We start from the raw sequence: 15,403 nt of genomic DNA, 5'->3' as shown, positions 1-15,403 counted from the left end.
TCATGTTAAGCAAGTTACTGACAATTTTTAGTTTGCTTGGGAATAGTGTCAAAGCACAGTCCTATTTTACCAAGGGGTTTGCAAGATAAGTTTTTGGCTGAGTGAGTCTCTGTGGTGTGCTATAGAATCCTACTCTAACAGCCAGTTGATCATGGGTCACAAAAATGCATGTATGGGATATTTGGTTTAGTAGAGTGCTGTGCTGGGAATTGTCAAACAAAAAGCTTAATGTAAATGAGCAGATGAGAGACTGTAGTGCAGTTTCACTTAGTTAAGATTTTAGCTTTGGCTTCTCTCACAGGTTCTCCCTTTTAGTATGAAAGAAATTGGCATGGTATACTGGAAAAGTACAAGGAGATTTAATTAGTGGATGTATTGGGATTACCCCGGGCTGCTATTGCATTGTGCTTTTTAGGTTTTGAAATACACTTAAAGATTGATGTAAAAGCCCAGTGTAAAGTTTATAGAGTTACATAGATGCTTGAGATTTCTGAAAGGTACCATGCATTCCCCAAAACATTTCAGCTGAGAAATGCTTCTTATTCTCCAAAGACACAGGAACACATTTAACATTTAGTGAGCATTTCTGTGAAACTCCTACACACTGAATCAGAGTCTTTAAGTAAGCATTTTAAATTTTAGTAGCAACCATGTATAGATGTGTTCCAGTTAAGTACAGAAATGCAAACATCAAAAGCATCAGGATCATTTATCCTGTTGCATGTCCTGCCATTTATTCTAATGGTTGCTTTAAAAGCTGTACCAGTTCTCCAATAAGTAAATAACATTATCAGAGAAAAAAATATGGTCTGTTGTTTGGAAGTTCTTGAAAAAAATAGTGTGGTGTCCAAGGATATTTGCCAGAAGTAAAATTTTAGATAGTTACATGAGGAAAAGTGAGTTCTTAAACTTATTGCAAGCCTGTTTATGCTTTAGTCCTAATTTGCTAGATATCAAAAGAGTCTTTTGTCTATTTTCCTATAAATTGTGTGATGTCTGGAAATGGTATCACTTTCCTCTCTCCCATGGAACTGTAGAGAAAAAAGAAATATTCTATATAATGCTGTGTAAAAAAAAGGGCCCAAAATTCCCCCCTCTAAACTAAACAAAATAAACTAAATAAAAACAGATAAAAGCTTCCTTTTCTATCTGATGGTTTTGCAAATAAATTTTTTTGGTGAGTGAACAGGCAGGGTATTTTTGTGCAGTTAGATTCTGCCTCTTATTTGATAAGAAAACGTTAAAACCCACACATGTGAATTGAATTTGGATATGAGGGGAAAGAAACAACACTGCCCTTGCTGAAAAGTAATTTGAATCTCTTAGGAAAAAACAAAACAAAACAAGTGATTGTAGAAACATCAGCAGCATGGTTTTGGAATTTTTTTTTCCAATTTATAGCCACATGCAAATTTCTATTATGGATTTTGTTATTATTGAACGTATATAAAAACATTTTTCTGGGTTTATTTAACATGTAGGAATGAAGATCACTTGCTCTACACTTAGCCATTATATGTGTCAAAATTATTCTTCTCTTGTGTATGTTTTGTATCTTCATATATTAAAGGCAGTGTACAATACATGACCCTAGCACATAATTCAGTTGTAAATAATTTTTTAAAAGAGAATAATTTGATACTGTGTATGTTTACACATCATAAATAAGGGTAGTGAGTTTTGGTAGTTTGATTTTCTTTGCCAGCTATTTCAAAAAATAGGTCTGTATTTTAAATACATATTTTGAAAATCATATGACAAAAAGTATATATATACATGGCTGAGCTTTTGTTCACAGAAATGTGAAAAAAGAATTGGATAAAACTGCTAACTGAAAATTATAAACAGTCTGACACTTTAATTCATACACTACAGAGCCTAAAAGCTCTTAAAATGACAGAAATTTCACCAGTGTTAGTGATTTGTAGGTTTATTTTTACTATACAGGTTGGTCATATAGCTGGCAGGATAATTCTTGTAAATTATTGTATTCTGGTATCTGAGTGAGAAGGAATATGACAACATTTTTTCAAAAAGATTAAGACAATTCAAAACTGTATAGGTGTACAATTTCTCCACATTTTTCAACTTTTACATTTTTTGCGTCCATGACTATCAAAGCAAATGTGCAATTTCAGCCTTTAACTCTGCATGAGATGTGTTTTTGCACAATATTATTTTTTCATGGGACAGTGATTTCTGCTGCTGCATCCATACTGAAACGTAGCATGTTCGGTCTGAAGTATTGCATACAGCACAATTTTATTATGCAGCACCTTCTAAAGCAACACAGATGGCAAAACAGCCTTTAGTCACTTGGCGTCAAGTGCACCGAAATTCCTGTTCAGCGCGGAGTGTTTCCCATGCCGTGCGCTCCAGGAGCCGTCCCTGCCGAGCGCTCTCTGGAGCTGGTGGCTGGCCCGTAACCCGAGCCGCGCTCTGTTTGCCCGCGTTGTCTGCAGAGCCGCACGACACTTGCATTAGCTGCATTGATCAGCCCGCCTCGCATCTCATCGTTTAGGAGACAATTAATACAACCTTGTAAAGGCTCCCCAGAGCATTTCCTCGGAGCTGGATTGCTTTACACACAAACCACAGGCCATGTTTGCAAAAGGGGATGGAGCCAAGTAGAAAAAAGGAAAAAGGCACTAAGAAAGCTTTGTCTAGGAACAAGTTTCATTTGCTGTGGTGACTTTCACTCGTGTCAGTCAAACTCCCTTTTTTGAGAGAGCATTTGGGAAAGAAAATTAGTTGGGTTTTTTTTGGCTTCAATATTTTGAAGCTGATTTGTTGAAAAGATGCTGTAAGAGGTCACAAAAATAATTTTAAAAGCTTCCTCTTGAGAAATATGCATTTGATTGGGAGACATAACTTGCAGTCAAGAGTGTGAACATTCTAATTTTATATTAAGGATTAATAATCTGACATATTTTGAAATATTGGTTGACATGTTTTAATTCTAATTTTAATTATTTTTAAATAACATCTTTTGATAGTCCAAAAAAGAAAAAAAAAAAAGTGTGTTTCTTATTCTTTCTTTTTTGCTGTAGTGTTTCTACCAGTGTTGAATTTCAGTATTGCCTGATACTTAAGATAAAAATCAGATTTTAACTATATGTGAATATGTTATCTTAAGAGCAGGCAAGGCTCTTAGTGTGCTTCTTCATCTTTAGGTAATAAAGTATTTAATATTGAAGATCATCCACAGAAGCAGGTGAAGAGCATCAACTGATAAAACCCAATTATTTTCCTGGAAAATCCTAAGGTTACCGTACTGTTCTCTGTTAAAGTCTATGTTGCACTCTTGTAAGGAGCGTATCTTAAGATGATAAAAGCTGGTTATATAAACATAAAATTGATAGGAAGGGAATTTTATGGGGAAGGTTTCATACCTCTCTGGTACATTAATCTGTCTGATTCCATGCAGGTTGTACAATGGAAATGAGGCCAACCAACATATGGTGAATTTCAGAAATTGTTGTAAACGTATTCGTATTTGCCACATCATTACATTGTCATTTTAATTTTCTTAGGTAGAGTGAATGTGAGAAAAGATTAATTTGTGACCTTATATCAAAAGTATTTACTAGGAGTATATAAATGAAAAATATTATTTTATTTATTTTTGTGGTAATTCCATGGCTCAGTTTTGTTATTTTGCTCCCTCTCTCCATAGTCTTGGAGAAAAATATGCACTGACAGTGAATATATATATATATATATTGATATATATTTGCAATAAAATCAGTATTATGGTATTACTATATTTTTAGGAATACACCAGTATCTTGATAGTTCATTTTATAATCATCTTCTGTTAGTAGAACTGTTCTACCAGTATTTGAAGACAAGAGTGAGGTGATGAATATTAAAAAACTGTGTATGTTGGAAGTGTAAAGAATATGTTTTTGAAAGTACGGATTATGTGAAGTTTTAAGGCAGTTTTACTTGAGTTTGCAGGTTGTCCTATGTTGGTATTCCTGCAGAATGAAATTGGAAACTACAATATTCCTTTTTAAGTTGGTTTTGAGGGGTTTGGGGAGTTTTTTTCCAACTTCTGTAAGATCCGGTTTTTCAAGGCAAAACTGATTTTCTGGAACCTATTTAAGTGTTTTAGTATGTGGAATACAGAACATGGATTATTTCAGTGAAGTATCATACTCTTACCCTTAGGATTGATACTGGGAGGTTTTATATTTGTCTAGTAAAGATGTATCAAACTGTAACCTAATATGTAAAATACCCCTTGTTTTTTATACAGTAAAGCCATATAAAATCATCTAAAACCAATCTCATCACAAAAAAAAAAAAAATCAAGTAAGTATTTTTCCACAATTCTGCATTCATCTTCAGCCATCCTGTAGATGTTTATAAATAAGGAATTGATAGATAAGAACTAGTGTGGATTTTTTGTAGCACAAACAGAAAAAATTCATTTTGGAAGAAGGTTATGAGTATTCTGACTGATATTATCCAGGCTGACTTAGAAAGTTAGCGATTGTGGAATCTATACCGATAGTTGTTTCAAATACCTTCAGATCATCAGTATGTTCTCTTTCACAAATCTGTCATTTGTACTTTTAGGGAGGTATTGCTCATTGGTTTTTCAGCATTGCTTTTCAGTGCCATCTTTGTGCCCTAATTGAAGCAGTTTGTGGGACCTTGAAGAATCCACACCATTCAGATGACTCTTGGTATTTGCAGGTACTACAGAGCGGGTGTGTCTGATCCAGGGAACAGTCGAAGCACTAAATGCAGTTCATGGCTTCATCGCAGAGAAGATTCGAGAAATGCCTCAGAATGTGGCCAAGACAGAGCCTGTCAGCATCCTACAGCCTCAGACCACTGTTAACCCAGACCGCATCAAACAAGTGAGTTTTTGCTTGGAAATAGAGAGTCACAGCAGCTACTTAGAAGTCTTAAAGCTTTAGTGCTGGAAGGGGTAAACATAACATGTTCTTTAAGAAAATGTTGTTTTAAACTTTATTAACTTGCTGGTACTCTTTTTTCCTTGTACTTACATGTTCTATGTTTCTCAGCAGTTCTTTTAGACAGTGTTTTATAAATTCCAATGCCATGCTCTAATGTCTTTTCTTCATAAACTTTTCTTTACTGTATAAAGTGATAATAGACCTCTAGGTCTTAGTTAAACATTGCTAAATTTAAATCTTAAATGGTGAACCCTATGTAAATCTTAAGTGTTACTAAAAATAACAGATTAACTGAATGTTCTCTACATTTATGTATATAAATAAAAGAAAAAAGGTAACATCTTTTTTAGACCCTAAATTAGATAATTTAAAGTATTGCCTGTAAGAACTTTAAAAGATAATTTACTTGGGAAGTTTTTTACAATTTCATTTTATGTTATTTTTGAGCATCTTTTTGCCTATTTTTTAATGGTTTCACTCAAAATCTTTGAGTAATGCAAAAACTATTTGCAAGCTGTTACTGCCCTAGTTCTTTATTCTTTGATTTTCCATACAAATTTTAATTTTAAAAATTTTGCTCTGAAAGGACATATGTATCATACAGGATTTAAAGTTATTTTCCATTGCATTGAATGAGAAAAGAATGAAGAAAGAAATGAATGAACATTAGTAAAATTTTGTCTTGTCTGTCTATCCTGTAGAGGAAAGATTTTAGATACTCATCTATCCTATGTGGGAAAAGACTGTTTTGTCCTTCTGCACTAGTAAGGTTCAATTTCCTATAGTTTGGTAACTGTGTGCAATTATTTTACTCTGTATACAGTGACATACACAGAATGCTTATATAAAGATGTTTTTCAGCAGGATGAGTTTGGAACAGACTGCTTTAGTTGGATGAAACTGTGCATAAACCATTTATATGATTTCTAATATTTACTACTATTTATTTTTTTCTGTATGCGATAATTTTGCATACGAATTACTCTAGATAATTTAGAAGAAAATACTAAAAAGAAAGCCCCCAATTTTATAAGGTTATAAAGTTTAAAAGTTTCTCAATTATTAGTCATGAAAATGATTATAACTGAAAGAGAGAGAAAAATCTGAGAATTATCTATATTTTGAGTGGATTTTCTGCTGATAAAATATTGGATTTTATGCCAATATTTCTTAATCCAGTGGGACATGAGTGTTCTGTATTGCAATAAAAAGTGTTCTTCCCCTTTTGAAATGAAATTAAGCTAGTTTTTTAGGTAAGTCAGTAAGATCCTGAGAAACCAGATTACAGAGCTCTTTAGTGCAATGCCTAAATAATTACTCTCTTGTGTCTGAAGATGATATATCTTGTTGTCCACACTATTTCTTCAGAAAATGTTGAGGTTGTTTTTATTTTATTTTGGGGGCTTGTTTTTTGATTGGTTGATTGGTTTGCTTTGGTTGTTTCTTTACTTGTTGCTGTTTTTTTTTTTAATTTTTTATTTTTTTTTTCCTCTTTTTTGAAAGTTTGGTTTGGGGTTTGTTGGTTTAAAATGTTAAGTTCAATTAAATTCTGGAGGGATGGATTAGTGAATGCAGTCACTGCTAATGAAATTAAGACAGACTAAACTACAGTGTATACTAGCTTTGCATCTTAAAATATAAATATATTACTTGTATGCATACAGGTGTATAATACAATGTCAAATATTTGGGGATATGCATGTGCATATGTTAAACAATTTTAACCACAATGAATTGTTTAAATTCTCTTTTAATGAGGCAAATCTGTTCATGATAAATTAATACACTAAATATTGACTCAATCTAAAATTGACTCAAACCTAAAATCCATTATTTTTACCAAGAGATGAAATTGTTAGCTTAGGTCTTAGGTAGAATTTGGAGCAAATGAATCTTTCCTTCAGTGTCAGAGTATACTGTACCTTAGTGAAAGATACAATACCTTGATTTCAAAATTTAGGAGAATAATATTTTCTAAGAGGTTGCTGCGATTTAGAGCTCCAGTGTTCTTATTTTCTTGAGAGCACAAATATGAGAATTTTATTAAAATCATTAGTAAAATTTTTAATACTAGCTATTTTGAGGGTTTTTTAAATAAGTCATATTATTTGTAATTTCTTCTTTTATGCAAGATTTTACATGGTTCTTCCTGTCTTAGCCTCTTGCCCAAGAACACTGGCACACAAAATATTACATTGCAGATTGGAAAAAATTTAAAGTTATCTGAAATAAAAAGTTTAACCTTCATTTAGGAACTGTGAAAATGTTTCAGTCAAAAAGAAGATGTAGTTTTCTCCCCATGAATAAAGATACCAGTGGTTGAAATCTTGCAAAGCCACTCTGTATGAGCATGCAGCTCTCATTTCTCTGTTGGAATTTCTCTGTCTTGGGCTGCTTTATCAACACTCACCCTAGGGAAGGGAGCTAAGAAAGAAAGTTTCTGAGTTTAGAGTCAATGAAGAAAGGCAGTAGGTAAAGCCTTTGCTGACTACTTGAACTTCAGCACTTTCTGTCTTCTGGAAAGGCACGGGACACAGAGAGACTGTCTCTGGCCTAGCAATTCTCCTTACTAATGGAAATCACTATCTGAACATTCTGTCCCTTTAACTTCAGCTTTTCTGCTGCAGAAGATTTGAAAGCAAATCTATGTGCTTCCTTTTGAGCTTTCTCCAGGTATTTTTTTTAAGCCTCTTCTAATGCTTTCGACTTATCAGTGAATGCCAGGTAGTTCTATTCTCCAAGTAGGTCTGATAGATGTTTAATTTGCAAATATTTGTATCTTTTATATCTACACAGCATAGACAATCTCCATGGATGTCAGTCATCTGCTATTTCTATAAGTATCACTGAACAATAACAAACAGGTTCCTATGCCCTTTTTCTTTCCAGAAACTGCTATGAGCATTTAGCCTCCATTTTCTCTATTTATTAATTAGTGTCATACAAACTCTTCCAAACCATAACATAATTCACAGGAACATAAACATGTTTTCATAAGAGACCATGAGCGTCAGCTGTTTAGTCTTTGTAATCAGCATCCAAAGCTTTACATTTCACCTCTAAATTAATAGCAACTCTTATAAACAATGGAAAAGGCTGCTTAAATTGGTTTTATCACCTGCTTCAGAGATTATTACAACTTTTTAGTAGGCTAGTTGAATTCTCCTTCCAGCTTTCAGTTGTAGCAGGTAGCAGATGTTGTAGCAGCCTGTCCAGGAAGCATATGGAAACAGAGATGGCCATGCCAAACTGTGCATTTTATGGAAGTAAAGAGGACCTATCTTAAAAACAACTGTTCTTCAAGCAGGAGTTTGCACTGTTTGTCCTTCTGAGATCCCTTCCTATCTGAATGATTCTTTCATTCTATGAAATGTTTAAGTCTTTCAAAACATAGAAAAGGATTTAGAATTTCCTCCTTGTAAATCTAGGGTGAAACTTTCATGTATAGAACTTCCAATTGAAGTTTTTATTGGAACCAGTTTCACTTCAGCTTTTTCAGTAGATAATTAATGTCTCATGAGTTAAATTTCTGTTTATTAATCATAGTCTCAGGTATTTTATTCAAAATGTACAAAAGTTATTGTCTGAACACAGACTTGTTATTTCATTTTCCTCTATTGAAAACAACTGCTTTTACTCCAGAAATATTGATCAACAACAAAAAAGAAAATGTAATAATTTTTAAATAAAACCTTTTTCTTTCAAATGCCTATATAGAACCTGAGTTTAAGAATACATAGCTGAAAATATTGGCTTAAATGGAGGAGAGGATTGTTGATTTGGATTATGAATTCTTCAGACTCTAAAGGCTCAGTAGACTTCATAGAATCATGGAATGGTTTTAGTTGGAAGTCAAATTAAAGATCATCTAGACCCACCCCCTCTGTCAGAAACACTAAACCAGGTTGTCTTATTCAATCTGGCTTTGAACAGTTCCAAGTATAGATCATCCACAATTTCTCTGGTTAACTTCTTCTAGTGTCTCACCACCATCACAGTAAGGCTTCCCCCTAATATTGAATCTAGATCTACCTGTTTCAGTTTAAAAACCTCATCCCTTGTCCAGTCACTACCCTGCCTGATAAAAAGTCTGTCCCAGTCTTTCCTATAGGCCCCTTTTAAGTGATGAAAGTCTGCTCTGAGATCCTTAAGAAGCTTTCCTGTCTCCAGAATAACAATGCCAATTCTCTCAGCCTGTCTTCATAGGACAGGAGCTCCAGTCACCGGTCATCTCTGTGGTCCTACTCTGGGTCTTCTCCAGCAGGTCCATGTTTCTTCTGTCCTGAGAGCCCCAGAGGTGGATGCAGCACTGCAGGTGGAGTCTCACTAGAGCAGAGGGACAGAACCACTTCTCATCCTCCTAGACACACTTCTGGGGCAGCCTAGGGTGCAGTTTGCTTTATGGCCTGCATGTGCACATTGCTGGATTGTATTCATTCTTAAACTACCAATACACTCAGATTCTTCCTTCCTTAAGAAACTTTCATTGGTTTCTTAAAAAACCTGTCCCTTCTGAGAAGACTTTCTTTTCTTTATCATCTGTTGAAGAAAAAAGTCTATCACCTAGATGAATCTTAATAAACTGTAGAATATGAGAAAATTAAAGTTTTCATTTAAACAAAAATTAAGTAGCTTCATAGATTACAGTTTCATCTTTTTATCTAGTTAAAAACTTCTCATAAACTTTTTTCACTTGTGAACAGAGGTGAAAAATTACACCAGTTATCATTCTGCAATGTAGGATAAGATATGCAGAGGTCTTCACAAGTTTCAAGAACAAAAAAAAGCTACTTAGTTCTGTATGTTGAATCCAGTGGCAAAAGTTTTGTATTCCATAAAAATATGTACTTTATCCTGTCCCTCATGTGCTTAATTCTTCTGGCATATCACTAGTTTTATTTTCTGTTTCATTTCGGCAGTGTTGAATGCAATCTCAATATTTATGAAAAATTTTGTCTATGAATGCAGTCAACTTTGTAGCTGTTAATTAACTCTCTGTGCTTCAAAAGTGGAATGAGAATAGAATATTTTGTTGGGGGGTGAACAGCAGCATTCAACTTCACATAAATTTTCAGTAGTGTTTAGATTCTTCAGAAAATTCTTATGTCCTCTCATACCTTCTGATGGCTTTACAGTTTTGGTGTATCTTTCTGTATCCCAAAGTATCTCTTCTAGAAGGAATCTTAAGCCTATATCTTATAGGATTTCTCATGGCTGTGCCTAGTTACATACTTCAGTTTACTGTTATTTCTGTATAACAGCACCAGGTCTTGTAGAGGTTCTCTGTGTTACTGTGACAAGTTTTGATGAAAGAGGAGGTCCTCATTCTTTTTTGTCCCTTTTTCTGTAATAGTAATTCTAAATTGTTCATTTCATCCAGAGTTGCTCTGGTGATCTGAATGGAACCTGGTGGTTTGCTTCAAGATTTTTATCCCATCTTGTCTTTGACAAAACATGAGATAATCTTTCTTCACGATCATACTTAACTATACTTATTTCCTTTCTCAAAGTCAGGTTCCCAAGAGTTCAGATGAATTACCTCTTATCCTTTTTGTATTTCTCTATGTATTTTTCCCTATGCCCTGTCTCTACTTCCACTCAAAAGCAAAACCAAATGCAAAGAGGCTGACATGAAATAAAAATTTATTTTATGTGTTCTTTACAGAAATTAAAAGTTAGGAAGAAAATATATAGATCACTGAAGTCATCAAAGTAACCTTTTTACAGTCTGAATTGTAAGCAAATTATTAATCCTTGATTATTTCTTTATCCAAAGTATATTTTTTGAAATGTGTTTTGTATTTATATGGTCATCTTCAATATAAGAACCTTTTAGAAAAGTTGCAGACTAAAGGAGATCACAGCAGATGTGAAGAAAACTCTCTTTTTAGCAAAGCAGCAGTCTGTTAAGAAAGGCTTTTGTCTGAGAGTGTTGGAAGCCAAGTAAGGCAGTCTTGTAGGTTGTTCAGAAAAGTGGGGCCTTGCAGTTTTCTCTGTTTCTCATTTTAACTGCAGGTCTTAAACTGTTTAATACAATTTTTTTTAAAGATAACACCTTTTCCTAAAGTGCATTAAAATATTGACTTAAGCAAATTAGTTTTATCACAGTAATTTCAGTGATTAAAAGCAGCAATATTAATATATGCAGGATTGAAACTCAGTATTAGGTTAGTCTTAATAGTTATTTATTACAGGTAATGTTATTTCCAAGATTTCCTTTGTTTGACAAGCTCTGTAGCGAGAAACTAGAAAATGGTAAGCTGTAAATACAGTCTCACCTTAACATTTAAATGATGTTTTTTTCTATGCTTTCATATCTGTAACCCTGTTTCAAATAATATTTCATTTTCTGCCTTTTCTTTCTAGTCCTAAATATATAAATGTATTATTAAGTACTGAGAGTTAATTGTCTCAGTACAATTTTATTATTTATTACCCATGGTGTAAGTGTTGAAATTTCATTAGTGTAAATATGTGTATAAGGGTGTCATACTAATCAAAAGAGGACTCGGAGACCTTTTGAAACACCATGCAGATGGACTGTATGGAATCTATAATCCCATGGTACATCTATATCTTCACTCTGTTAATCAAAAAATATCAAGAATGGAAGTGCAGTGATTTGACCATATTTCTGCACACCTTTTAGTGTGTTGTGCTCCCTGAGAGAAGTCTCCCCCAGTAAAAGTGGTGTTTGAGCACAAAAAAGTAGCAGCATTTTCTTGGACTTTCAGAAGATGCTGCAACTCAAGTATGACTGAAACAGATTTTTTTTTCTAAAATTAGGCTCCTTTTTAAATACTTAAAATATATGTTCTCAAACACATGTTCTAGAAGGGTAAAGTTGGAACAAACACACTGTAATCTGTAATTCATTGTCCCATAAGTAGTAGGAAAGGTAATAATACTTAAGAAAATAGAGAAGTTTAATTTCATCATGGCTTAGATTATACTATTCAAGAAACACCTTAAAAAACCCTCTATGAGTTTTAGAAGTGGTGTGCGGTAGAAATTCTATTTTTTTTTTCTATAAAATTGTCAGTAGCCAACCTGCACTTTCAGGAAATCCTCAATTACTGTATGGAAGTAGCAGACTCAAAAATTGAAATTTGTAATGTAAATTCATCTTACAATTTCTAACCTATTTATACATCTTATTTTCAGAAGCCTAACTACTAAATATGAGTGCTTGCCTAATACAAAAGATTTGCCAATTTAAAAGCAAAACCCCAAAACATTCTATGCTGCATAGTAAGTCAGAATACTGAGTCCTATCCAACTTTCTTTCAGAAGCAATTTTGCTGAAAGGTTTTTGCAAAGCAATTGAGAATGTATAATATTTATCAGCCAGTGAAAATTCAATACAATCTCCAAATGCCTGTTTCTGGTGGGGATGTTTTAATGTTGGAAAAATCACTTTGTGTTATTTTGGTATGAGAGAAATAAATAGGTGTATCTCCAGAATTATATAGAAGCATGAAAAAAAAGAGATTAATTCTTACAAAACGCTGTCAATTTTTTTTTTATATAAATGCATATGTGTATATATATATATATATACAGTGTAAGAGAGATCAAGCTTCAAATACAAGCATGATATATGAAGGAAAAAAGCACCAAAAACACAGGATAAAAAAGAATTCTTTTCATTATTTTGCCTTTTTTTTTTTAATAAAAGGTATTTTTCATAGTTGATTCTTGTTCATTAATACAGTCTGCTTTTAAATTTATTAATCTCTTTTTTTCCATATTTTAAACAGGCTTTTGCTAAAATAAATAATGAAATGCTTCTACTTAGTAGATGTCATAGTCCAACAGTCACCTGAAATTATTATCATCACTCCTTTTTCCCTCATGGCCATATATTTCTGTGCTCTATGCTTTAGATTGATATGAATTGAAATCTGAGATGTTTCCAGTTTCTTAAATCATCTGTGGTATCAGTGATTATCATTATCCAGTGTTGAAGTGTTCTACATATTTCCCTATAAATCCGCTAGTTAAGTTTGATAACGACTGTGAAGAACAAACTATTTTTCCTTTTAATAAGCAACCTAGCACACCAAAACATACAGTACCATATGTGCTAGTTAGCAGTGGTGTTGATAACACAAATTATCAGTTTTCTGAAATACTCTAGTCAAAATATATTAGCATTTCTTTTTCTTTTGGGGATTTTCAGGATGGAAGTTTAATACTTAGCTATAATAAAGAAAATCTATTTGGACAATAAACAATTCTCCATTCTTTTTGGTTAGAATTTTTTTTTGTTTGTTTTTTTGTTGTTGGTTTTTTTGGGGTTTTTTTGTATTTTTTTTTCCTGTTTAGTCTTAAGTGATAAAAATCAGTTAATTGTAATTTCAGACTTTGGTAAGAGAAATACTACATCATAACACCAAAATCAGAACTGTAATTCTATATCTGAACAAGCTTAGCTTGTGTACTACTGTGGACTCAGACACATCTTTTGCTAAATAATTCTAGGCCCTCACAAATGGTCCTCTCACGATGGTCCCACATTTGGTACATGAAGATGTGGGCAAATCCTTTATAATTGCCTTGATTTTTACAATGTGGGACGCCTGCTGACCAATAGCAGTTTGCCAAACTGCATATTTTTTATAAGATCCTATACATGATCATATTTTCTACATAACCATCTAGAAATGAATCCCAGTTGATGCTTAAACTCTTTTTGGTTTTATTGTTTTACAATGAGTAACAAGTTGGAAGCAAAAAATAGGGATCTGTTTCTTAAGGTTTTATTTTTCCTGTTTTGACTGCCTGTTTATGTACAAACTATGATAAAGGGATCGTCATGCTGTTTAACATACATCTAAAATATTTGTGTGTGCATATGTACAAGCCCATATTTTGCTAATACACAACTTTATGCATTCACAGTGTCCCAGCTTTCTCATATGCATTAAGAGTTTTAGTGCAAAAGTATGTATACCTATTTTATGAGGGACTGTCAATGATTGTAAGTAACAGAACTGCTGAAAGTGTGAAATTTTGCTTTATTTATTTCTAAATAGTTTTGGTTAGTAACTATATGAGCATATGATAAATTCAATTGTATAGCACTTTAACACTTATTCTTGACATAAAAATAGTGTAATTTTTGATATATTATAATATTTATATATTGCAAAGATGTCACAAACATGCTTTGAATAAGTATTGTATGTTATGTTTTGAAAATTAGAATTTTACTTTTTTACTACATTTATAAAGAAAAAGAAGAGTTTTTCTGTCACAATCTAATACATTTAAAGGAGAAATGTGTATATAAGATTTTTAAACAGAGCAGTGCTTTTTTAATATGTTCAAGAATTAATGTTAAGCGTATGTATATTATTTAGAAAAGATGATCAATAAATATGACTCTTAATTCTTTTTTGTGTTTATTTTGAACACAGAACTATAATAAGCTATTGACCTTTGCTCAACTAAAGGAACGTTTTTAACAGTAATCATAAATATTTTGTAGTTATTTGATATGAAGTTATTAGTTACATGTTCATCCATCATGAGATTGATGCTTACATTTTTTCACCTGCTTCTAGATTAAAAAAGATCAATGAATATTTTAGCAGTTAGAATTTTGCCAGAAACTCGGTAGCTTCAGCGTAACTGTTGTAAGGTATGGAAGACTGTTTGCTGGCTACAAGTCCTTACTGTGGAATGGTGCTTTATAAAGTGCCAGAGTAAATGTCTCTTAACTTCTTTCAGACACTGGCCCTGTTTGTTCGTAGGCTGATAACTGTTTCTAGTGTGCTCATTGAACTTGCTGGAATTTTTTTTACTTATAGTCTTCATTTTCCCCAAGAAGAGGAGAGGGGAAAGAATATATTCCTCATGTGGTCAACATATTTTTGAGTATTTATGTGAGTTCACCATCTTGATTTCAAGTCATGAATTTGTTTTTACATGCATAAGCATGCATATATACATGCATTATTTATCCAATTGACTTTAAATTCCATTAAGTTCCAATGAGTAGGAGAAAGATTTTTGTCTTAGGCATTTTTTATTTATTTTAATTTTCTAGTTATGTTATTTTGTTGGTTTATTTATTTTTTTAACTGTTCAGTCTAAGGCTTGTAAAGGTTGATTTGCTCCTGAACTGCTTTGTTCCCAGACATTGCCATCTTCCCCAACTACCACCAAGTCCTCTCCATCTGATCCCATGACCACCTCCAGAGCCAATCAGGTACAGTATCATCCTACCATCTACACCATACTTTTCACGGGTGACAGCTTGCAAACTGGAGAAAAAGATATGGTGGGTTAAGGATTTATTCGTTCATTCACATATATACACCCATAACCATAGATATCTAACTCTTGTTAGAAATTGGTAAAGTAAATGCTTCTTTTAATTTATTTTGGTGGGCTTTGTTAAAATCTCTGATGAAAGCAAAGTATCTTTTAAAATATTTGGCTTGCTTTTTTTTCCCATTTGATAA

At 33.0% G+C, this 15,403-nt stretch overlaps 1 protein-coding gene across 3 annotated transcripts in view; it reads left to right on the top strand.

The window, feature by feature from the left end:
• The window catches only part of NOVA1 (NOVA alternative splicing regulator 1), a 142,246-nt gene that overhangs the window by 101,523 nt on the left and 25,320 nt on the right, over window positions 1-15,403 (top strand). For 2 of the 3 annotated variants that reach the window (XM_021539319.4, XM_085580427.1), the window contains exons 3-4: window positions 4,705-4,871; window positions 15,076-15,147. In XM_021539319.4, the coding sequence (XP_021394994.1) occupies window positions 4,705-4,871; window positions 15,076-15,147 (239 nt within the window). The remainder of the gene's footprint in view (window positions 1-4,704; window positions 4,872-15,075; window positions 15,148-15,403) is intronic. The other variant, XM_021539320.4, reaches the window with a different exon arrangement.

The sequence above is a fragment of the Lonchura striata genome, chromosome 5 (genome assembly GCF_050655825.1).
Source record: "Lonchura striata isolate lonStrDom1 chromosome 5, ASM5065582v1, whole genome shotgun sequence".
NCBI lineage: Eukaryota > Metazoa > Chordata > Aves > Passeriformes > Estrildidae > Lonchura > Lonchura striata.
The sequence above is the reverse complement of the archived record's forward strand: the minus strand, read 5'-3'. Positions and strand labels throughout refer to the sequence as shown.